Here is a 26,413-nt window from a genome sequence, read left to right on the forward strand (position 1 = left end):
AATTTTTTTTTCTTTCTTGTAGCACCTTAAAGACCAACTAAGTTAGCTCTTGGTATGAGCTTTCGTGTGCATGCACACTTCTTCAGATACACTATCCTAACCTGGATTGTCTGATCAGATACCTGCCAAATAGGTATCTTTATCTCAGGGTCATGGATTTGAGTCCCACGTTTGGCAAAAGGTTTCTGCATTGCAGGAGGTTATGCAGGCCATGTTTATTCATTTCAGTGGTGTACTCTGAGTAAAACTCAGTCTCAAAATTGCTAGCAGCATATTGGCAGGAGGTTAGACGTAGATGACCATCGGGATCCCTTCCAACTCGGCAGTTCAATGAAACGTGTTGAGTTTGAGCCATTTCAATTCTGTCTAAGTACAATGGAATGGAATGGAATGGAATATACAAAAGACAAGAGGGCAACACTGATCTGGAACCCCCATGTGGGGGTTGGCAGGGGAAACATGTTGGATGGGGAAAGCGTTAATAACCTCTACTGCGGATCTCTACATTTCTCCTCCAGATTGCCTCTCCTGAAGCTGCTTCACCGTAGAAGTGATTGTTAGAGTTTTATGTAATACGTTGGGTCATAACGTAGTTCAAGTCTAACACATCTTGCAGATAATGCAAATAATCCAAGAATCTTTTATAAACATGAGTGAGCTGTTAAGAATGGCTTTATGGAAAGTCTTGGGATGATGAACTGCAATCAGTCACCTTCCAAATTTCCTCTGCCACACATGGGAGAAACTTAGAAATGCCTTCCACGGAAGGTAGCATTCAACTATGTATCACTCAGAGCAACTTATTGAAATGAATGGACATGCAGTAACGTAGCCATGTTTATTCATTTCAATGGTGTACTCTGAGTAAAACTCAGTCTCAAAATTGCTAGCAGCATATTGGCATTTATGGCTCTTGTACGGTCGGAAGTAAACATGATACCGCATCCTTTGCTAATTTCTTCTTGTAGCAATCAGATTCCTATAGCAAAATGTGTGTCAGAACATCATTGTGCTGAGTTTCCCTGTCCCCACCCCCTTGGCTGCCACTTCTGGCAAAAGGGAAACTTGAAGCACATCCCATCCCATGAATTGTTTTGTAGGGTTAAAGGTAAAGGGACCCCGACTGTTAGGTCCAGTCGCGGACAACTCTGGGGTTGCGGCGTTTATCTCGCTTTACTGGCCGAGGGAGCCAGCGTACAGCTTCCGGGTCATGTGGCCAGCATGACTAAGCTGCTTCTGGCGAACCAGAGCAGCGCACAGAAACACCATTTACCTTCCCGCTGGAGCGGTACCTATTTATCTACTTGCACTGATGTGCTTCCGAACTGCTAGGTTGGCAGGAGCTGGGACCGAGCAACGGGAGCTCACCCCATCATGGGGATCTGAACCACCGACCTTCTGATCGGCAAGCCCTAGGCTCTGTGGTTTAACCCACAGCGACACCCGTGCTGTAGGGTTAGTAGGTGTTAATAGGGAAGAAAGGAAGAGGAGACGTGGGAAGAATTTCTTGTTAAGGACCAAGAAACAACTACTAGATAAAAACACAGTTCAGCCCAATGAGTAAAATCAACACAGTTACTGCTCTTGTTTACTGATTCATTTTACTGCTGCTTATTATTTACTTCACAAACACTATACACTTGCATGCATTCTGCCATTATTATTATTTTATTTTATTGTAATGAAGTTGCACTTTCATGGAATGAGACCTAATACCCATTCCTCATTATTGCAAAAGTTATAAAAAAGTGTTGCAGCTTTCCCTTCCCTGTGTTTGCCCAACCACCATTTGACATCCTACAAGCACTGGGAAATTTCAATGACACAGCTTGGAATGGGTTCAGTGACCTCAATTATGCCCTCCCCACCCACTCCAAACTCCTTTCAATTTGCAAAAAGCTTTAAGTGGACAAAACCCAGATGCCTTTTGCTTGTAGTTCAGTAAGAACAGATTGGGCATGTAGATTCCTGTCAAAGTGATGTATGTAGTTCATTTTCCATTAACTCTTTCTGTGAATGAAAGGATTTGAAAATTTCAATTTCAAGTCCAGTGCTGTGCTTTGCTTTTCTGTGGCTCCATCCCTCCCAATAGTGTATCAAGAGCAATATCCCCCACCCCCCAATGAATATTGAAAAGCCATCTCTGGATAATGGCTGATGAGCCATTAAAATATAAGCTCTGCAGAAATTGCAGGGTCTTGGCTCCACATAATATGTTTTGGGTGGGGTATGACTGCTTGAGTCTGTTTTAAAATGTAATATGTTGTTAGCTGAAGCAGTAGCCTTTCAAAATCTGCATTTAAAAATCTTCCTTACTCTCTTCTTTATTCCTCATTCTAAATATGTCTATTGGAAGTAAAGCCCATTCATTTCAGTGGGCCTTTCCAGTAAGAAAACAGTTCTTGCAGTTCTTACCCATCAAATTCGTTGGGACTTATTTTCAAGTCAACATGCATACAGTTTGCAGTAGAAGTTTAAGACAGTCATAAAGCCCTTGTGATAAACATAAGAGGCATATTGATGTTGCATGCTTAAGGACAGATTGCTTACATGGCTTTGTAACATTATGCAGGATACTTAGAGGACTACAATGTGTTGTGTTATTCTCTCCCTCTTTCCCTCCTTACTCCTTCCCTCCCTACTCCTTCTCTCTCTTTCTCTGTCTTTCTTTCATTTCTCAGAAACATGTGCTGTCAATAATGGAGGCTGTGACCGCACTTGCAAGGATACAGCAACAGGAGTACGCTGCAGCTGTCCGGTTGGATTCAACCTACAACCTGATGGGAAAACATGCAAAGGTCAGCTTCTGTTTGCTTTTCAATGCATCATTTCCCTTTAGCAGTTTCAGTACCAGAGGTTAAATGTACAGATATATAATTGACACACAGACCTGAAGGATCTTAACCATGGGCAGGCAAACTAAGGCCCGGGGGCCGGATGCGGCCCAATCGCTTTCTCAATCCAGCCCGCGGACGGTCCAGGAATCAGCGTGTTTTTACATGAGTAGAATGTGCCCTTTTATTTAAAATGCATCTCTGGGTTATTTGTGGAGCCTGCCTGGTGTTTTTGCATGAGTAGAATCTGCCCTTTTATTTAAATTGCATCTCTGAGTTATTTGTGGGACATAGGAATTCGTTCATTCCGCCCCCCCAAAAAATATATATAGACCAGCCCCTCACAAGGTCTGATGGACAGTGGACCAGCCCCCTGCTGAAAAAGTTTGCTGACCCCTGATCTTAACACTGCAATAAGCAATCACAACTTGACCTGCTATCTCTGGTTATTTTTGTTACAAACTGTTTTTTTGTGTTGTGTCCCTGATGTTCTTTTAAATTATCTATTATGTCCTTTGGATAATTACGTTGGTGGGTGAAGAATTACAATAGAAATCTCCCTATATTTTAATTTTTGCATAATGTTTCTGACACCTAGTGAGGGTTTTTTTTCTGATGAAGGGGAAATGATTTGAAGGTATAGAACCCAACTTGGAAAACTACATATTTGTGCGAATTATGTAAAGTCTGAAAAATAAAGGCATTCAGAAGGTATTCATGGCCAGTTTGAAACAATAAAAAGTTGAGGCCAAAGCTAAGATTCTTAGAGAGCTGTATGACAAGTAACAATATGTGTGTGTGTTTGAGTGTACACAGACAGATATTCATAAATTTATATATTTGCTACTGTGATGGAGAGTGGCTCACCAGGGTGTTCAATGGAAATCTTTCCTAAACTTGCTAACTAGAGATTCTTCTAGCTGGAGATATCAGCGAACAGGCTTGGCACCTTCTGCTTACAGAAAATGTGCTCTTCCACTGGCCTCTGTAGGCCCTCTGTTTGCCACATCTTGAAAAATGTGGGGTGGTCATCACAGTAAAATCGATAAGTGAATGGCACACATCTTGAAAGGTTGCTTATAGCCCTGTCTGCAGACCTACTGTATATTTATCAACATATAAGAGCTTAGGGTGGAATTTACTAACATCACAAAGGGGTCACATATAATGAATGATGGACTTCTATGATCATTTATAAATTGATGTACAGGTGATTGGCTCCTGTGCTTCATTGAATTTGTGGTTTTTTAAAATAATAATATTGTTTTTGCATTTTCCATTTTCCTATTTACACATCATACTTTACCATCCTACATAATTTCTGTGCAGACTTCCTAACCTGACCTTCCATGGCATTCTTGATAAACCTAGCAATGCTGTTTATCAGTTTATTAGTCCACCCTACTTTTCCCATTTTAATCCCTCATTGTATTTAACTGTTGTTCACAACATTATCCCTACTTGTAGTTTGATTTTAGTAATTTTTTTTTTTAATATTCCGCAAAACTGTCCCTCTCATCCTTTGTCTTTTTTCATTTGGATTCCTTATTTTGACAGTCATATGTGCAAGTTCTGCGAGTTCTGTCAATTTGTACAGCCATTGTTCTTTGGTGGGGGTTTCTCTTTATTTCCAACTTCTAGTATACACTATTCTGGCTGCCAAAGAAATAACTTGCATAAAGAAATAAGCTGTGTGTCTTCCTAGGGATCTCATTACCAATTATTGCTAATAGAAAGGCTTCAGGGGATTTTTTTGGAAATGTGATTTGAAGAATTCTTTTGAGCTCATCATAGACCATCTCCCAGTATTTTGGGGCATGTTTCCACTGCCACCACATATGTATGAAAGATCCCTTAGCCTCTGAACATTGCCAACACAATTTGGACCCTCTTTTGTACATTTTAACAAGTTTACTGGGAATTAAGTACTACCTGTAAAACATTTTTTGTATTTTTTTCTTTATCAAATAGCAAGCTAAAAAGTTCATAGCTTTCCCCCAAAGTTTCTCTCAAACCAAAATGTCAATGTTCTGTCCAAGAGCTTTAGCCCAGTGTGTCATTATGGCCATGACCATTTTGTCTTTGGTCTCCTGTTCTAGTAAAAATTTGTAAAGTTTGGATATTAATTTTTTGTTGTTTCCCAATATCGTTTCCCATATTCTGATCCTCCTTCTAAAAATCCTTTTTCTTTATCTTTTCTTGAAAATATTGAAACCAATCTGAGACATACCGGTAATTTTGTACATCTTCTCTCTTTTTTTTAGTCCTCTAGTACCCTCTCTAAGCTCAAGGAGGTCCTTGTATGTACCCCAGTTCTTATTCGTGTTTACATTCTTAGCTGCCACTGCCTCAATGGGGGATATCCACCAGGGGCCCTTCCTTTCTAGGAGGTCTTTATATCTTGCCCAAACGCGGTATAGGTTCTTTCTTATCACATGGTTGTGGAATCCCTTGTGCACTTTAGTTTTGTCATAATATAGGTAAGTGTGCCATCCATACACCAAATCAAATCCTTCTAAGTCCAGAGTATTTACGTTTTTCAGCTCCACCCAATCAATCTTGCATCCAACACAAGCAAGCCGCCTCATAGTACATTTTCAGGTCTTTGTGGTATTATAATTTGTTGAAAGCAACCCAGAGTAGCTGGGGCAACCCCCCGCAAAACCCTACTTCAAAACCCTACTTCTAGCCTGGAGAAGAGGAGGTTAAGGGGCGATATGATAGCCATGTTCAAATATATAAAAGGATGTCATATAGAGGAGGGAGAAAGGTTGTTTTCTGCTGCTCCAGAGAAGCGGACACGGAGCAATGGATCCAAACTGCAGGAAAGAAGATTCCACCTAAACATTAGGAAGAACTTCCTGACAGTAAGAGCTGTTCGACAGTGGAATTTGCTGCCAAGGAGTGTGGTGGAGTCTCCTTCTTTGGAGGTCTTTAAGCAGAGGCTTGACAACCATATGTCAGGAGTGCTCTGATGGTGTTTCCTGCTTGGCAGGGGGTTGGACTCGATGGCCCTTGTGGTCTCTTCCAACTCTATGATTCTATGATTCTAAAGGTTGGAGGACTCTGGATCAGAATGGCATGTTCAGTAGGGCATAAACTGAGGCAAGGGATTTAACCCCTAATCAGTTTCCCAGACTTGGCATTTTGTATGATATACAGTAGCTAGTATAGCATCCTTTAGCTATGGTGTTTTTCTACAGTCTTCTATTCAAAACATGGTCTTTCTGTCTTGTACAAAGCTTAGCTTTGATTTCATTGCTGATCTTCGGATGGAAGATCTTTCCTATAATTGATCTGATTCTTTAAGGAACACCTGTAGTAGGAAAGGACATCAAAGATCCCGGTATTATTGGTTGTCTTTTAGGACTGGCATATTGCATAGGGACTTGATTCTGTACTATGCTAAATAGAAGACAATGCTGTAATGATTGGTATACTATTTATAATCAAAATTTTGGCTTAGTTGAAGAGACAAGGGGCTGATTCATGCCACTGTGTACATCATAATGTCTTAACTTGTCTGTGATTTACCGCAACTGAATGGGTGAACTTCCTTTGTTGGAAAACATGGTGTTTGAGATGAAGTTTGGGATGTATGAAAGCAATGTAAAACAACTAGAAGTTGTTTTATTCCCTAAGCAAGCCAAGGAATTAAAGTAATTGTAAGTGCACACTGAGACAGGGAAGCTCAACTTCATGTATCCATTGTTGGGGTCTAGGCAGGCCATGATTGACCTGAATGAAGAACTTGGGCTTGTGGTGCATAGCTCTGTGTTGATCCAGTGTGTGGCAACTATAAAAAAGGGTTGCTGGATTCCATGTTATATTAGGAAAGGGATTGAAGGTAAAACTGTCAATATCGCAATGCCTCTGTACAAATCCGTGGTGCGACCGTACTGCTGTGTCTCTCTCATAAGAGATACTGCAGCACTGGTAAAGGTGCAGAAAAGGACAACCAAAAGGATCAAGGGAAGGGAGCAACTCCCTTGTGAAGAAAGGGAGGGGGGGACATAACAGGTATATAAGATTATGTATGGTGTGGAGAAAGCAGTTAAAGGGATGTTTACCCCATCTCTCATAACATTAGACCTTGGGTCGTTCAATGAAGTCAAGCCAGACAAAAGCAAAGACTCGTTCACATACAGTTTGGAATTCACTGCCAGAAGATATGGCAATCAGGATTAGAAAAAAAAATCATGGAAAATATGTCTGTCCGCAGTTATAAGTCTTGCTTCCTGGAGGCACCAGTTTGGCCGCTGCAGGAGAGGATGGTGGGCGAGGTGCACCTTCTGATGTTCTCAAGTCCTCATCCATCATTTGCAGGAACCCAAGCTGTGGAACAGAATGAATTGCATTGGGTGACATCCATGTGTTTTCATAGGGGGTTAAACAATACAGTTGATCCTGTTTATTGAAAAGGGTTGTCACTGCTAGCTCTCAGGATTTTCGAAATAAATTGTACCTTGGATTTTCTTGGAAATTGATACTTATTGTGGTACATTTTTCTTATATATGTTTTATTTATTTAGGATAGAAGTCAGTTATGACCACCAAGGGGCTCTAGTTTATGGCAGAAGCCGTCCTGTGGAATGTAAGAAGCAACCAAAATGGGGCAGAGCAAGGGAGGAGCACATTTATGCCTAATCCTATTCCTGCCCACCAAAAAAACAGGGTTGAGCAATGCCCCTCCCCCGCACTGCCACAACAGAGTGTAGGATATATTGTGGATCAGCACACAAGTTATATAAATCCCACCCACCTGCAGGGAGACCAGAATTCCGATACAGTGGTGCCTCGCAAGACGAACGTCTCGCAAGACGGAAAACCCACTAGGGTTTTCCGTTTTGGAGGCGCTTCGCAAAACGAATTTCCCTATGGGGTTGCTTCGCAAGACGAAAAAAATCTTGCGTCCCCCCGCGGGTTTTTTTCGCTTTTTTCGCCCTTTTCCTAAGCCGCTAAGCCGCTTATCAGCTGTTCCGCTGATAAGCCGCTTAACAGCTGATCACGAAAAGCCGCTTGACAGCTGTAGCGCTAATCCGCTAAGCTGTCAATGGGCTTGCTTCGCAAGATGAAAAAACCGCTAGACGAAGAGAATCGCGGAACGGATTCTTTTCGTCTAGCGAGGCACCACTGTATTAGGTGCCTCAAGTTGTGTACAGCCAGAGTACACACAGGAGAACTCTGGGGATGGGAAGCAGAAAGAGGGAGCCCTTTGCACAAACGGGCTTTCTTCGGAATGCTCGGAGGAATTCGAACATGTGACTAACTCTTCTCTGCCTAGAACCCTAACAGGTACCTGCCCTTCAAATGCCAGATGCAAGCACCTAACCACAGCCCCGTCCACAGAAAGGGACAGAGTGCCGCATACAGGTAAGCAATGGGAGGGAGCAGCCGTGCTGTGGTGTACAATTGCAGCAACCCTGTCCCATGTTCTGCCCTTTCTTTTGCCCAAACTGAGCTGCTGTGAGACTCTTCTCCCCAAAGAGCTGGGAGCAGGGGCTGTTAGGCAGGGCGAGCCCTCAGCGTCAACCGCTCATGAGCAATTTTGCCTTGCAGAACCGCAGCCCCGACCCGCGGAGGAGAGCGAGCTGTCACAGCATACGGTGTTCAGCTGCAATCACCAAAGGAGAATCGTGGCCTTAGTCCCTGCGTTTCTCAGGGACTCAGAAGGCGCTACCCTGCTCCCTCCTCACGAGAGCTGGAGCCACGAGGGACTCTGCGCCTGCTCCTCTGTTCCGGGTTGAGCCGCTGTCCCAGGCATGGGAGCCCTGCTGGTGGTTAGTGACCCCGTATGTGTGCCTTTCCCTTTCAGGATCTCCTGCATCCTGGATGCTGTTCAATATAGACTTTGTCTCTGCCACTTGTCTTGTTTCTTTGTCGCTTGGGGTTGGTAGGGAGGGATCTTTCTCTCTTTCTTTCTCTCTGACTTCAAAATGGGACTCAGAGGGGGAAGGTTGATGCTGTCAAGGCCAGTGGCCCCGCCACACTCTCCTCATGCCCACTGCCTGGTCTGTGAGGGACTGGACCTGTTAGAGGAGTGGGTACTGTTCGCATGGTCTCTGCATGTGGGGTCCTTCCTCACCATTTCTGGCAGGGAGTCATGCCCTGGAATTGAAACATGGACCCCCTGTTCCACCAGGCTATGACTTTCCTTGCGGCGCAGACTCTCAGGGTGTTGATGACTTAGTTTGTGGGGAGACAAATGCCCCGTGGTGTGTCTGCTATGGCTTTGTTCGTAGGACACACCTGTTCTTTCTGCAATATGGCTATGAGTCCAAGGAGCTCCTTCTCTTTTGCCTCTGACAAGATGGTTGCTGGCCAGGCATGTGAAAAGTAAGTGTGGCCTGCACAAAGTGCACACCTGTCCCAAGGGAGCTGTCTGGGTGCTGTGGCATCTCTCATTCCTTCCCTTTGTGTGTTGTGTGTGGTATGCAAGGAATTATCCATATGTATGCTGGGGTGCCTACAACGCTTGGGTGTTGTTGTCTTGCTGCCTGTGTCACACAATGGATGGTGCTATGGCATTGTTATATCTGGTAATTTGCAGGTTGTATTTGGGGTGGAGTGGAAGGACATAATGGGATGTCTGTCTCACTGTCAGCATGAGTGAATCGGCCGGATCCAGCTGACGTGGGGCACCATTGCCATTTGTCCACTTCCTCTCCACTTTATCTCCAGAACATGACCACACTGTGATTGGTGCTGGGTCCTGGCAGGGTTGGCATGGGCATGGGAATGAGGTGGGGTTGTTGTCAACAAATCCTCTGGGTCCTTGAGCTCACTGGAAGCAGACACCAATCCAACTCATACAGAGAGCATACAGAACTGTCAATAGCTACAAAAGAAGTTGTCCCTGCAAGAAGCTGAGAGTCAACAAAAGCCTTGTGTAGTCTGGTGAGGCCTGTTGTGTGGCATGCTCCGGCCCTTTCCTGATTTTGTAGACTGCGACACTTGTTTGAGGCCGGGGGTGGGACAGAGGTACTGCGGGGGCGTCATCCTTTGAGTCCAAGGCAGGCAGAAGAGCGCTGACCTCTGGCCAAAAAGGTTTTGAGGAAGTAGGCTGAACCTCGTCTTACCTGAGTTCTCAGGTGTGCATAGCAAGGTCCCAACTCCATGGGTCATGGTGGTTGCACCATTCTGTGCTTTGCACAGCTCTATTTTTCCCTGTCTTGTTCTGGGCTGGATACATGTAAGGCATGGCAGGTGTTGCGTTAGCATGACGACATTGGATTACTCTCCATAGTGTATTGGAGCATATGATTGCCCTATTTACTTATTTGCTTGTTTAATTAAAGTAGCTTTATATCCACCTAGGGTGGTTATATTTATACCTTGCTTTTCAGCCAAAGTGGCTTCAAATCAAAGATACAGTGTTAGATGCTAGGGACACTTGGGTGTATGTATGACATTTTCTTGTCAGAATGATGAAGGGGCTGCATTATAAAACTATATTTTTGAGGTCATCAGAGAAAAGATTTATCGCCAAGTAAAAGGTATAGCTCAGCTTCTCTCTCTGTGTATATGCAGAGATGGTGATATTTATGTGATATGACATCAATTTCTTTTGGATTCATCAGCTTCAGAGTACACAACTCCTGGGTTGTATGTGGAGGGGAGTTTGTATAAAGTGTGCAGGGTAGAGTCTGTTCCAGACTGTGCAAGCATAATAATTTTTCACAAATGGCCTTGGACAATGAGCGCCTCCATCTGTCTTCCTCATCTAGACCATGGTACTAAAACTGTGTCACTACCATCCCCAGTATTCTCCATCTCAGGACAAATGCATCCTGTCCTACAATATCATCAATGTGGTACATTCAATTGATTCATTATCAATTATTCTCCCAGTTAGCGATGTTCCTGAGTAAGTGTTAGTCCTAATGTAGCCAAAATGGCTCCACACATATAAAAGAGCAAACTATCAACAGAATTGAGGGGATCCCACGGTTTGCAGAAGGACAAAATACATTTAGGGGGGAAACATAAGAAGGCAACTTTCCCCTGCCCTCCGCTGAAAGCCAAGACAATGAAGATTGGACATGCTCAGTGGTAGCAGAATTCTTACCTCCTGGGGAGGGGAAAAGGAATGTAACTTCCTGGAGGATGGCCTGGCTGATTGGCACTCCACACCACAACATCTTGTTGCAGATTGAGATGTTTAAGTAACGTTCAACACAGTGAGATGTACTTCTGAATAAATATGCATAGGAAGAGGTTGAACTTTATGTTTTGTCTTGCGGTGGCAGGGTGAAATAAGGCAAGCTTTGGAGTTCGCGGCCTACTGCTGTTCTTTAGTAAGCAATGGGCTTTCAAGGGGAAATAAAGAAGGAGGCTAAACTGCATTTTGAAGTAATGTGTAACTATATATTTATTTTGGTCAATGACCAGTAGAGAAATTGAAGCAATGCACATCAACATCTAAATGGGAGACCCTGTATGACCAAAAGGTCCAGAACCTAAAATTAACTGCCAGAACGTAGAGCAAGTAACATTTCTGATGGGGAATCTCTTGAGCACTTTGGACAAAGCAACAAATATTGGAGAAATATTGGAAGGGCAGATTGTGAACAACCGTCTTTTCAGAAACCTTACAGGACACCAGAACAAGAACACCCAACTTTGGCTGCAAGGATCGTGCACCCCAAAAAGGTAAGCAAGGGAGAACTCCATGCCTCTAAAGGATGACTGTTATAAATTTCTCCCATATACATAAGACCCTGGCAGCATGTGGCTGAACAACCCTTCCTCTCTCAACAGCTACAGCTGTGTTTCAAACACAAGGAACAGAGGTTAAGCATACACTGCAAAAGAGACATTGCATGCAAGTAAGCTTTCACTACAAACCAGTGAAAGCAAGTGAAACCCTGCTGTCTTTCGCCACAAGCACAAGAGACCCCACTGCTGCTGACTAATCCCTTTTGCTATAGGAATGGAATTTTCTGAAAATCTCAGAGTTAAACTTACCTGCACTGGGTTGTTTTTTGTTTTTTTCTAATTCTGGCCCTGCTCTTGGATCTCAACAAAAAATGAATTGTTTTTACTGGTTCTGCTAAAAACATAAACAATTCTTGGATTATTATACATATTCATACACATCTACACATTGGGGTTCCCAATGTAACCGGCACATAACAGATACAACAATGAACATAACTGCAAATTCCTGAAAACAGAGAGGGGAAGGAAAGAAGCTCCGTCAGTCAATGCAGTCATCTCAGTTCCTTGTTAACCTGTGGCAGCCCCCACCTCTTTTGACACTTGTACTTCCAGCTTAGTGGGCATTGATCCACAAATTCTTGGCTTCTGTGCAAATTCCTTGCCAGGTGCTGGCTTCATTCTTAATCTGCCCTGACTGAAATATATAGAGTCTAATCAGTTGAGCATTTAATCACATTAGACACAACATGTATAACTGACAGAGCAGGAGATTTATTGGATATAAGCTGATTTAAGAGTGGAAATTCATAAGCTCTGAACACAGTGAGATTGCAGTGCCAGCAGCAGCCTCAGGAAATTCAGAGCTAGGTTTCCTCGGGCATTAATTTGGGCAAAGGAGGGAGGTGTAATTGGTATCAATTATCCTTATTGTTCTAAATAAGATTATTAAGTCGTTTGAATAACTGTGATGTTTATTAACTTGCTTCTCTTAATTCCTGGCTGCTTAGAACGTCCTGCAGTCATGTTCTGAAACTGTTTTTTCTCTCTTTTATGGGCTAAATGTAGACTCATTTTCTCAGGACCAGCCTTGGATTGCCAGGTGGAGGTGCAGGGGGTGCTTCTTTTCCTGACATCTTGGCATATGTCCTGGGCAGAAAGAGAAATTAGAACTTTGCATCTTGAAGTTGCCAAAGAATATTTGAGTTATGAAGCTTCCCTCATCGGAGCAATATGTAGTTGAGTTTTACAAGAATAAGTGCTTGTGTAATATTTTCCTTCTAGCCCATCCTACGCATGTTTTTCCTAATAGAAAAGAAATCAGTTGATCTTATACTTGTTTAGATGTCTCAGCTACCCTTTGTGCAACCATGGACCTCAAAAGCTACCGCATTTTGTTCTACCCGATTAAGAGCCCTTCTTAACTTTCTCATATGCTGTTTAACCATGGGGGTGTTGCTCTCGGGTTGCTTGACTGAATGCTCTTCTAAGCAAACATTTCTTGTTCTTTCTGTCTCGTTGTCATGGTAACCTAGCTGTGTGATACACTGCCTACTTCCTTGAAACAAATCACACACAGAGGAAATACTGTACCATTTGTGTTTTCAAATACCTGAGAATGCATTTACCGCTTGTGTGTGCCTGAATGAGACACAGAATATCTGTTATTTCCCAAGGAATCCCACAGAAACATAGCTATGTATATAAATCTAAGGACTGTATCCAGCTAAACCATACTCCAATGAGTCCCACTGAAATCAAGGGACTTCCTAAGTTAGTCGTGAAGTCCATTGATTTCAGTTGGTCTACTCTGAGTGGCTTGGTTGGGTACAACCCGTCCTCTCTCCAATGCTGGCCATGTGCCTGGGACCATGACTGTGGTGGACCAGTGCCTCTTGATTTGTATAGGGCTGCTCCCCATGAGTTGATGTCCTGAGCACTCATGTTTGGCAGGCTGCCCCAATGCTGGCATGCTGCCCAGTGTGGGGTGCAGCCGTGAGGTGAGCAAGCGAATGTGGCTGCCTCATGCCACTCTTAATCGTTCCTCCTGAATAGCCAAATGGGGTTCATGTCCTTGCTTCTTCATCTTGCACTTAGTCACTTGTGTTCTTTTAATTGTTAGTTTGATGGTTTTATATTTTTTAATCTGCTTTGAGTGACTCCTTTTGGAGTGGATAAATAAGTAAATAAAGTCTGGTGGCAATTAAAGCCATGGAGGGACTCTGCCAACTGACTGGGCCACAAAGACTCAAAACTAATAACAAAACTAAACAGTAAGAGAAATGAAAGCTTGTTTAACATATATTCCTCAGGTTGCTGGTAGGATACAACTACACACTTCAGTTGTGCTATCACAAAGGAAGTGCACTTGTGCATTGCCACCAGTTGTGCCCTGAAAGCTGTGGTGCATGGAAGAGGAGAGCAGCAGTTGATCTCAAGGGAAGAGGAGATTCATGGCCAAGGAGAGGGTCCCTCAAGTAATTTGGCCTCAAGCTGCTTAGTGCTTTGAAGTACCTTGAATTGCAGTCAGATACAGACTGGCAGATGGTGCAGCTGATACAATAAAGGACTTGCATGAGCCAACACTTTGCCCCAGTCAAGATTTTAGCAGCAGCATCATTCTGCAGTCATTGAGCTCCACATTGAATGCGTTACTGTCGCTCAGTCAAGATGCAATTAATATATGTAAGACCACGGCCAGGTATCAGGATTGAGTGCAGCTAATCTGGGGTGGGACCCAGGTAAGGAAGGCGCACGTCTGATAGTTAACTCTTTATTGGCAAGAGAAACACTAACAACAGCTTTCATGGTGCACCAGATACCCACGTAGCCTCTAGACAGGTTTAGGTCATATGGCACAGCTGCTGCAGCAACAGTGGGACACCTCCCCTTCTCTGCTTTATACGCGGCTGGCACTGTGGTCTAAACCACAGAGCCTAGGGCTTGCCGATCAGAAGGTCAGCGGTTCGAATGCCCGTGACAGGGTGAGCTCCCATTGCTCGGTCCCAGCTCCTGCCAACGTAGCAGTTTGAAAGCACGTCAAAGTGGATAGATAGGTACCGCTCCGGCGGGAAGGTAAACGGCATTTCCGTGCGCTGCTCTGGTTTGCCAGAAGTGGCTTAGTCATGGTGGCCACATGACCCGGAAGCTGTACGCCGGCTCCCTCGGCCAATAAAGCAAAATGAGCGCTGCAACCCCAGAGTCAGTCACGACTGGACCTAATGGTCAGGGGTCCCTTTACCTTTACCTAGGACAGGTTGCGTACCCACCACCTGAGACTTCTCCTGCACGGAAGTCATCACTGCTCTTCCCTTTTCAAGCACCTCCTGGTTCTAGGAGACAGTGGGGCAAGGGAAGGTGGGGAGTCTACTGACCTATCCCTTGCCTAAACCATCCGTTCTTCGTGCTCCACATCCTGCCCTGACTCTCCCTCCTTCCCTGGCCCCTGGCTTGCAAGTGCCCCATAAATCACTGGTCCCCTCTCCTGGGTCACTTCCCCGGTCAACTGCCTTCACCACAAACTTTTTGGAGCCCTTCCGGTCCCTGATATCAGTGTACAAGCTGGAAATATGCAAAAGCCGCTTGTTAAAATGAACAGCAGTTCTGGGGATACCTGCACCGTCTGCAAGATTTAAACCATTGTGATATGGGAAAGAAACATTTTACAATTTTATAGTGTGCCTTTTACAATTATATTTTTGGATACAATAAGAAAAAACCTAATAATATTTTGAAAACTAGATATGACAGCTCAGTATTTTTGCACCTTTTTCTAGCAGTTACATCATGTAGTTATCATGCCATAAATACAGTGGTATTCTCTTTAGTTTCATAGCACCGAACTAGCAAATTTTTTAAAAGCAGAATTTCTCAAAATTTAAGAGGCAAACTTTTCACACCTGTGCAACATCAACATTTTATATCTAATCTCTGTATGAGATGCACTTTGCATTCACTCCTTTTGTCTTGTATAAATCTAATAACCTCTAACAATGATGTAAGATATAATAGATGTTTGTTTTACAAGGTGACTGATCTTTTGGCAGCCTTGAAGGCTTTTTAAAAAAATTGATTAGCTGGTGGATAATGTTCAGAGTGGATATGCCCAGAGGGAAATAGTTGACACCCAAATCCATGTGTGACAGATTACCATTTGTATTTCAAAGTAGACTTCTATGGGAGAAGGGAGAAAGTGACATGACAGAAATTTGTTCAAACCTGCCTCAGCCTTTCTGTGCTCAGATAGCATTTGCACACAGATGAGTGCTTTGCAGGAATCATTTTATGTTGGATACAGACTGGGAAACTTTATTTAGCCTATTTGCAAAGTTTGTTAATTAAGGAAACAGTTTACTTGATTACATGAAAAAAATATCCCGTAAGCTGTCTTTGATTTCTTGTTAGGAAAAGATTTCAAAAAAATATATATTAAAGAGGAAGCTCAAGTGAACAAAAGGGCACCTTCAGATGCACCAGTGAAATATGCTACTGCACATAGGCAAACAAAGGGAATCAATGTACTTTAAACTATTGGTCCTTGCTGATCAATCCCACTTGATTCAAAAGCAAGTGTCCATTCCCAACCAATTATTGTGCAAAATTATTTTGGTACCCTTTGCACATGTCTATTATTGTTGTTACTATTAATTTCATTTATGAATCACTTGCTATGAAGCATCCCAAAGCAATTTCACAATACAGTGAAAAGATATATGAAACAATTGCTTGCAATGAAAACAATTTCTTACACACACACAAAATTCAAATCCAATACAGATACCAATTTTGATTTTTAAAAAATCTCCGCTTAAAGGGGTTGTTGAAAGTGGAAAATCTTCATGGTGCTGAAAAGACAGTAGAAATGGTGCTTGTCTGATATATAGTGGGGAAAGTCCCCTTGTCCCAAGCAGTGTAGAACTTTCTACACCAGAATCTTGAACTTGGCGCAGAGGCCAAGCTTTAGATTTATTGCCATGTCTCTGAATGAAGGAAGTTCTAAGTTTTACAGCGATTTTATCCATTGAGTGCTTTTTTGTAATCTTTGTGTGCGCTACTTAGAAACTTTGACAATTAAGCAGTATAGAAATAATAAGACTTTCTACCTGTATCACTTAAGACTCCAGCTGAAGTCACTGATTCTGCGGAGCCTGAGCTGGAACTCCCACTTTACTGGTTAAGCAAGCCATGGCCCAACACACATTAAGCACAATTTATGATGGAATTCGAAGGCAAAACGAACTACAAATCCTCAATATCTACATCAGTGGTGTAATATGGCCACTTTCTCGCCTCCCTACATCCCCATATTACAGGTAATTTGACACAGATTATTGTTGTCATTTTGTATTCTTGAGATCCCTTAGGGTGGTAACTTAAAACAAGCCATGGGGTTGTGTGCCTCCCTCATTAGTTGGCATGCTCTGCTGTTTGGCATTACGGTGTGTAGTGCCTGCAAATTGACATCCTCAGTTGGAGGATACGGGAAAATTTAGCATTTGCACAAGGGACGCTTTCACAAGATCATCATAAGAAAATATTGAAGAAAAGGTTACCTAATAGAGAGATTTCTACCTTAAGAATGGCTATATGAATAGATCCTGTGTTAGAGGATTGAATATTTCTTTTTTTCTTTCTTCTCAATGCTGTTCCTTGAGTTGAGGAAGTTTACTGTGACAAAATTTGGAAATACCTGACTAAAACGGCTTGGGGAATCTGGGTTCAGAGCCTAACTAATGCATTCTGCTTCTAAAAAATCTTATGTGATGCATTTCACGCTTCTAATCTAAACAAAAATCTGAATTAAAAAACCATGCAGATTATTCCACATTCTTTTAAAGGCGCAGGCACCTTTTAAATTTTAGCAGGTTTTTAATTTGCACTCATACTAATAACTTATTTAGATTTTGCGGTGTGGGGAGGAAACAGAAGGTTGGTACAGTAGCAAACCAAGCTGTAAGAAAGACAGAAAATAAATGCATTCATGCTGATTTGTGACCCAGACTAGGTGAACAAGAACGGCTGGATCTTTGCAGGGGTGTGTGTGTCAGAGTGGAGAGATTTTCTTAGAGGAAATGTTTCTGTTCACAGTCGCTGCTAGCCAGCCATGACATTCTCCAAGATACAGGGAATCCCCCATTTACACACATTCAGTACGTGCACAACTGCACACATGTGCATCGCACCGAACCCAGAAGTGACACAAAAATGTCACAAAAGGGAGTGAGTGTTTGCGGGCTTTTTCAATGGTGTTGCGAAAATATGCAATTTCACTTAAATGTGTGGTGCCATGGAATGTAACCTCCACAGTAAACGTAATATTTTAGGAGCTCAGCCTGGGCATTCCACTTTCCCCACCCCAATTTTCCGTGTTGTTGTTTTTTCTAGTTGTCTCTCACTATTTCACGACTGTGAGCATTTCTCACTGAACTTTCTTCTCCAGAGGAGGAAACTTTGGTTTTGCCATTTCTGTCAGTAATCATATTTTGAGCTCACTGTGGGTGTCATTCCTGAGTTATACTGTAATGATGGCGGGTGCTCCACACTGCATGGGAATTTTTAGAAGCCAAAAAATATTGTGGTTTTAAAGTAGATATTGTAATATGTGAGTTTGGACCCATCATGCCAAAAATTGGGTGAAGTCATGGCAACATCATGTTTCGGTCAGCCATCTTGATTCAGTATGGCTCCTGGAATCCTAATGGTGTTGCAGTCTGCTTCCCCCCACCCCACCTCAGGAACCCTTGTGCCAAAGTTGGCAGTAATATCTCAGACAGCCAAACCCGTGCCAACAAAACAGTCACAGTCTTGCCAAACCTATGCCAAAGTCATGTTTCAGTCTGCCATTTGATTAAATATGGCGTCCAAATGTTGACACAGAGTGCCACCCTCACCTTGGGAATCTGCCATGTCTAGCGACCATATCTTGGGAGGTCCTTGGATGTATAGAGAACAGGTAGACAGACAAATCGCTTTCAAAAATCTATACTAGATGTAGCAGGACCTTTCCTGTGGAAGAAAAGAATGTAGCCTTCTCAAAAGGAAAAAAAATATTCATTAGGGAGAACCTCAGCTGAAGCAGTAGCATCACTTACACAGGTTTTGAGGCAAGAAGCAAGTGGAATGATGGAAAGCAGTAACATGAGAAAATGCAGTCAGCTAGGTTATTTCTCTTGTTTCCTTTATTCTTCCCCACCCACCTCCAAAAACAAATGCAAAAGCCACAATATGCTGCTGTAGAGGAGGTGTGTAAAATAATGTTGTTGTTGTTGTTGTTGTTGTTGTTGTTGTTGTTGTTGTTGTTAATCCCACTTATCCATCATCAGTAAATGCTTTAATGGTGTGATGCTTCTGTAATAATTTGAGATGAATCTTGAAAACTGTTGCTTTTTTCAGTTTCAGGGCTTCACAACATAACTCTGCCTAACTTGTAATTTAGGCAGCCATGCCTGGCTTCCAGTTTAGTCTCTGATACAAGGAATATCTCTCAGTCCCCTTTGATTAGACACCTCCACCGCTCTCACCTAAACTGTGAAACAGACAATTGGCCCTTTAACCATACACACTCCCACATAAACTGCAACAGAGGCTTTAATAGAGTTTTCTCTGCTTGGTCTTTGTGGAGCCAAACTAGGGAGTAAGGTTTAACACTCCTCAGCTCCATGCCCTCCCCTGCTTTCTGTGCGATGGGACAGACTTGCTGCCATCATTGGTTATCACTCCTATACTGACAAATCGCTCTTTAACCCCCAGCTCCATGGCACAGTGCTTTGGTAGAACTCTCCTCTTATGTAGTTGCATGTGGCTTGTTGAGCATCACTCCCCTTTCAGCTGCTTTTACCCCCATAGAGGAAAATGTGTGAGTTGTGATATCTTGTCCTGAGAGGTAGTAAAAACAGCTTGGAGTGATTTTCCATGGGGAAAGGTTAAATAAGCCCCTATTGTACCCCTGGCAATGCTGAACTTCCACTTCAAATCATCATTTCTGTGACTCCATGTTATAAAAACAAAACATTTCCCTCAAAAAAATATTGTGGAAGTACATGTAAAATTTATTTCTATCCTTAGTTGCCAGGGCTGTAAATTAAGTGTGCATTTATTTGAACAAAAGACTGAAAAGGCACCACTTTAATGTGAGTAGTGATCCTGAAAAATCCATAATGTATAATGTCTTCCTTACCATTTCTTTGCAGACTTGGAACACTTTATAGGACTTGTGCATGAATTCGCATGCACACCCACATACACCAAGCACACATACACAAGTCTGATGCAAACCAGGTCCTCCCAGACATTTGAGAACCCATGTCATCAGTTACACTGAGCAAATCTTCCTGGCATGGCATTAAAACGGGAAAAAAAGAACTGTCGCTTCCTTCTTGTCAATGTGCAGCCATGCAACTTATCTTAAGACACCTAGGTTTTATGTTCGCCTGTTTAAAGCTTCTGAAACAATAGAGTATTATCTGAGGCATAAGCCAGCTCTGCATTTCAGAACCCTTCTTTTTTGCCGCCAACATTCCTCTAACTTTGCAATGCACACATTTTCAAAGCATTGTTATGCATACAACAAAATGTTTTCCTAAAGTTAATGTATGTCTAACTTGTTCACCTTCCCCTGTTAAACTTCCCTGTCCTTCTTGCTATCAGCCTGTTGTCTTTCTCTCCTCATCACCCGCATCTTAAGAGCTTTATGATTTATGATTATTATTTACATGGCATTATTTACTTATGTACGCTTGTCAGGCAATAACAATATTCTTGTAACTTCATATAGTCACAAGGGGAACAAAAAGATCTCATGAAATAAGGGACTGGTTCACACATTCATGTGACTCACACTTCCATGAATACTTGAAATGAAAGCTTTAGTTGTGGTGTGTCATCTGTAAAGGGCCATTCACACACGAGTAATCTGTTTTTGTAATCCAATGATGAATATGTGTTTGTGAACAAGACCTAAGAACTGGTTTTCTGCCTTTTGCCATTATGTGAATTTATGGCTGTAAGGGCAGGTATATGTTGAAAACAATGACTTAGTAAACCTTATATTTTGACTATGATAAAACTGGATTCCAAACTACACAAAGATAAATGAGGTCCAGATTCTTTCATGCTGTGGGATCATTCATTTTCGCATGTCTCATAACAAGACTTTTATTTATAGCTATGGAAAGAAAAATAATGGGGGCCATTGACTTGGTTAGAGGTGATACACTTGGATCCTGTTCCTTTTCAAGTGAAATGCAGCAACAGTCTGCCCTCCATAGAGTGAAATAATTTTTACATGCCTTGTCAGTCTCGCTACAGCCATGGAAAGAAATACGTGCAAACTGAGACGTAGTGTTATTTATATTGCTCAGAATGTTTTTGCAGTTAACAACTTCCACCTCCCCCCTGTTCTAAAGGCCTTAGTTTCACATAGCCCCATTTACAATTTTGATCCAAGCCTTTTCAGTTGCTGTCTAATTAGTAATTCCTTTCATGGAACATTGTCAGTTTATACCAACGAATATCATAAAATCGTAAATTGGTAGAGTTGGAAGAGACCATCTAGTTCAACCCCTTGCAAAGCAGGAATCTCAACTAAAGTATCCATGACAAATGGCCATCCAACCTGTTTTTTAAAAAAACTTCCAAGGAAGGAGTGTCTACCACCTCCCAAGGGAGTCCATTCCACTGTCAGACAGCTCTTACTTTCAGAAGCGTCACGGTCCGGTTTACGGGCAGTTGAAGTCCTGGCTGAGGACATTGGGACCGGGGGGAAGATGGCAGGGTGGGAGCAGGAACGGGAGGTCAGGAGTCAGGAGTCAGGAAGCCAAGGGTCTGAGGATCAGGAAAACAGGAGCAAAGGATCAAGAAGCAAGGAGTCAAGAAGCCAAACACAGCAAGGCAGGAAGCGTGTTGCTGTGACAAGGAGCCAAAGGGAAATGCTGACTTTATATCCCTTCCTGGCTCTTGCTACCTGGTGCTGTGAGTTACCAGTTGGCCTCACCTGTGCGGCTGCACCTTGCCTCTTCAGAACAAACTTAGGAAAGCCCCAGTCCTGCAAAGCCCTACTGGTCACAGGGCCTGGCTCCTGCATGCACTCCTGACAAGAAGGTTCTGTCTGATGTTTAGTTAGAATCTCATTTCTTGTAACTTGAATCCATTGGTTCAAGCCCTAGCCTTCGGAGCAGGAGAAAACAAGCTTGCTCCATATGACAGCCCTTTAGATGTTTGAAGATGGCTATCATATTTCCTGTCTCCTCTTTAGCAGGCTAAACATAACCCAACTCCCTCAACTGTTCCTCATAAGGCTTGGTTTCCAGACCCTTGGTCATCTTGGTTGGCTCCCCCACCCAGTCTAACCCTACAGCCCAATACAAAAGGGGTTTGGATTGCTCTACAGCGGACCAGGGCCAGTCATATCATTAGGCAAAATGAGGCAAATGCCTAAGGACAGGAAGCAGCAGAAAAATGCTGAACAGTGTGTGCCACTTGACCTGTTTCCCCTAAATTAGCCTGCTGCCCTCAGGTGCAGTGGAAGGGTGTATCATCAACATGTTACCAGAACAAAAGTCCAAACGTTGTCCCATCCCAGCAAATAAAACGAGATACAGCAGGTGGAAAGGTAAAAGAAGAGTTTATTCTGGCTGCAGTCCAGAGTCCTGTTATGGATCACTCCAGAAGGAACAAGCCCCAGACAAAGCAGGTCCAAAGCATTTATACTTTGTATATTGTAGCAAACACAGAGACACATGATCTTCTGTGTCACTGTTGGCGAGGAAAGCATGTGATCAAGGCATGCTTGAATCCGGTTCTTCTACTTGGCTTCAAGACAAGTATTCACTGACCCTTATCTTGAGTTTAGGCCTGCTTGGCATAACTGGACTTGCAGTTGCAACTGTGGACACATCTTGCGTAGTCATGGAGACATCTTGCCTTGGGAATGTGTTTCTGCAGACTCAGCACTTAGCAGGCTGAAGTCAGCTGTGCCTAGTTCTTGAGGGTTGTTAGCCTGCTGGGCATGGGATGTGGCCAAAGTTCTCATCAAGCCAAGCAGAAAATAGTCTGCCCTGTGATTCGGGCCACTTGTCCTGAGATTTGATCCTATCCCTTGAAACTCAGAACAGGTTAAAACCTTAACCTTAAAAGGGTAAACCTGCAGGTGCAAATGAACATTCAGATACACATTTGCTTGTGCACATGGAAATCAACTGTATATTACACCTGTTAAATTGGCTAAAATGTATAAGGTAAGCAATAAATGTTGGAAATGTAAAGGAAATGTTAAGAAAATCAACTGCTCCAAAACTACATCAATCTACCCCATTGGATTTTTGACGAGAGTGTTTCATTTGTAAAATTGTGTATCATTGCATGAGGGCTTTGCCAGCACACAAATGACCATGACCAGGAACTGACCTTTTTACTGTTTTTCCTTTTTGCCTTATTACATGTATTATCCATTTGATTACCTATGGTGGGACTACACAGGACTGTAAAAAAAGATGCAACAGAATCCATCCCTTCATAATTAAAAATTGAATTCAGTCCAGTTACAGATAAGTCTCCCTAGCCATTTGATTTTGGAGACATCTAAAAAGTCACATTATTCTATGGGCTATGGACTTTGCCAGACCCGATTAATGTAGCCACAGTAGTACATGCTCTGGTGACTTCTAATTTAGACCTGCAGCGTGCTGTTTGTGGAACTGCCCTTGAAGATAGTTTGGAAGCTATTGCTAGTGCAGAACATGGCAGCCAGATTAGTGACTGGCACTGCAAATTTGGATCATGTGGCACCAGTCCTGAAGGCTCTGCACTGGCTGCCCATTTGCTAATGGGCCCAATTTAAGGTGTTGTTCTTGCTGTGTAAAGGGGCACCGCTCCCGTTATCTGCTGACTTGTGCTTTTAGATCCATGGGAGAGGCCCTGCTTGTAATTCCATCAGTAACGATAATTCATAGTGTGACAGCTCAGAAGAAGGATTTCTCTGTTAGGTGCAGAACTCATTCCCTTTGGAGACACAGTTGTCCCACTCATTAATTAATTTTCGGTGTCAACTTAAGACATAACTTTTCCTTCAGGCATTTGGGGAAGGCTGAAGTGAAAATTGGTCTCTTCTACTGCTGGGTTGCTGATTTTTTATATTGGTCCTATGGTTTTATGTAATAGTGTATGTTTTATATTTCAGTATATTTGTATTGAATTCTCTTTTGTACTGACTGCCCTGGAACCTTTGGGTGGAAGAGCAGGTTATAAGTGGAATAAATGAATAAATATTTGTGGTACTAGGTTTTCTTGTTTTCATTTATTTGTTTTGAAAAATATCCTGACACAGAAGTCATTTGGACCTTCAGAACAGCTCACCACACAAGTTTAAAGCAGCTGTGATACAAAAAATGTGACTACAACATACAAGACACAGGAAAGTAGCTAAAACCCAGGAAAGAAATCCAGGACAGTGGTACTGTAAGAGGTCAATTTGCAAAACAATCAAATAAAAATACACACGTCACCAAACATATATTAAAACAGTACAAACACCTTATCAAACAAATTGCAATCCCAAGCAAATAATTAGACAGGTAAGGCCATCTAAAATCAGGTCAGTCAGCAACTTCTAGAAAAAGGATGCCTATTGTAAGGTCCATAGCAGAGCAGCCCTTTCTAGGGAGCAGATTCCAGTGTGTGTCACCAGTGATGAAGGGAATTCCCCTTTTGCAAGGCAGCCTGACCTCAACCAATCGTCTGATAACACCAAGGTTGCTGGTTCAATCCCTGTATGGGACAGCTGCAAATTCCTGCATTGCAGGGGGCTGGACTAAATGATCCTCAACATCCCTTCCAACTCTACAATTCTATGATTCTGTGAAGCCTAACTTCAACCAAAGCTGCTACAACAGATCACCAGTTGTTTACTTCGTTGTGCAGAAGAGCCCATAAAGGAGAAGGTGATATCTATATTTACATAGGTTTACAGTGGCATGGACCAATAAAGGAGGGGGAAATTCAGATACTTTGGTGGTTTGGACAACACAAGTTTTCTTTCTTATAACATTTTAAAAATTATGTTAAAACTTTTTGTTTTACTAATGTCTAAACAATTATCTGCCAGAAATATTGAACTGCTCTTATTTGCAATTATGAATGCTGAACTAGACTGTTTATAATACAGTATAACTGGAATTGTGTGCTTTCAACTATGGCCCATCCTTTTGCTAAACATTTTGAAACTGATGCAATCTCCTCCAAATCTTCCTGGATATTTTCTAAATTCAAAAGTGACACCAAAAAGAAGTGTTGTGTGACTAGAATGCATGCATGTTAAGTTAGTGCAGCTGTGGCAAACATAGTCACTTTGGAACTTTATGCTTTGATCTTATTTTGCAAATAGTTCTCTTTATAGACAATGCCTGTTTGCAATCTAGGCTCTGTATAAACATTTCTTGCACCTTATTTCCTTCATATGATAAGAAAAAACACCTCTGTTTCCAGCTGTAAAAGGGAGATCAGAAGAATTGCACAAATATTAATATGTTGTTGGCATCATAGCACTGAGAGGGCAACCACCAGTTGCTGGATGCTGACAGAAAAGGAGTTTCTTACAGGTTATTGAAATGTATGTGGAAGGCTGTCTCTTTTATTTGACTGCGGCTATGATGAAGCATTTTATAAAGCCAAGAGCAAATAAAACCTACACTATTCTCACTGCTGGCATTTTATGTGTTTTAAAAGATCGGAATAGTGATTGCAGTGCCTATCAGTGTATGTGGTACGTTGCATAGAATAAGACAGGTCACTGCCCTATGAAGCTTCCAGTCTAAAGTTTGACACAGAGGAAAGAACAAATTAGGGGGAAGAAGAGAGAATTATATACTATTGTTCTATTATATGTGCTATTATATATTGCAAGTTTAGTTGCAGTGCCTAAGGTTTTGTGCCAAAGGCTTCTTGGAAAAAGTAGACTGGTTGGGGGGAAGAAGCAAAAGCGTTGATAGCGTCATGGAGGTGTTCTGGGAAGTAGTTCTAGGAATACAGGGGAGAAAGGGTGGTGTCTTTGCAGGCAGAAGCAGGAGAACTTTGGATGGCTGGGGATGGTAGAACTGGTCAAGGTTTAGGGTTATATAGGGATATAAGAGAAGAGAGACGAAGGCTGCAAGGCTACAGAGGATTTTGAAGATAAGAACAACGGTCTGGTATTACATTGGGAGCCAGTGTAAGCATATTAAAAGGGATGCAAGTTGATCATGGAGATGGGATTAGTGAAAGGATTGAGCAGAAGAGTGCTAAATAGATTTGAGGGGATCAAGGTGAGACAGTAGGAAGACCCAAGAGGAGAACTCTTCTAGGGAAGAGAGAACTATGGAAGGAACCAGTGGTTTTTGCTGGCAGGACAGAGGGTAAGGGGTGTATTTTTGCAATTTTGACTTGGCAAAGGACTGGGGGTGGAGAGTGGATAAAGGCAAGGCCACACACTGTTGAGCAAAGTGGATGGTGACAACTGCTAAAAAATTAAGAGAGTAGAGGGTGTGGAGACAGAGGTGTGGTCTTGGGTATATTGAGATTGAAATGACAGTGAAGACTAAGGCCTCCAAGTTAAGTTTGTTCAGGTAGAGAGAAAGATAAAGAAAAGTAATTATACCATTTTAATTTTTTTAAGATTCTATCTTCACAGATGCTACAAGTATACATTAATTGATTTTTAAAAAAATCATTGTGGAACATTTGGCAGGCACTGAATTTATGAACTTACAGGGTGGAATATGATTGCTGAACAGCAATTCAGTTTTTCTACAGCTGTTTTCCTCAATATTTCCCCCCTCATTTTGCCATAGTTATGTTGATGAAGAAGTTCACACAACTAATTTCATAGCCAGTTAATATTCTTTAAAACTTTCCCCCTCCTTCATCCTAGTAGCATTGTGGGCAAGTATAGT

At 42.4% G+C, this 26,413-nt stretch overlaps 1 protein-coding gene across 5 annotated transcripts in view; it reads left to right on the forward strand.

Moving 5' to 3' along the window:
- Positions 1–26,413, forward strand: part of SCUBE1 (signal peptide, CUB domain and EGF like domain containing 1) — a 182,795-nt gene that overhangs the window by 116,702 nt on the left and 39,680 nt on the right. For 4 of the 5 annotated variants that reach the window (XM_053387654.1, XM_053387655.1, XM_053387656.1 and 1 more), the window contains one exon: positions 2,682–2,798. The exons of the other annotated variant lie outside the window; for it this stretch is intronic. In XM_053387654.1, coding sequence (XP_053243629.1) covers positions 2,682–2,798 — 117 coding nt within the window. The remainder of the gene's footprint in view (positions 1–2,681; positions 2,799–26,413) is intronic. 5 annotated transcript variants of the gene reach the window in all.

Source organism: Podarcis raffonei, chromosome 5 (genome assembly GCF_027172205.1).
Source record: "Podarcis raffonei isolate rPodRaf1 chromosome 5, rPodRaf1.pri, whole genome shotgun sequence".
Classification (NCBI taxonomy): domain Eukaryota; kingdom Metazoa; phylum Chordata; class Lepidosauria; order Squamata; family Lacertidae; genus Podarcis; species Podarcis raffonei.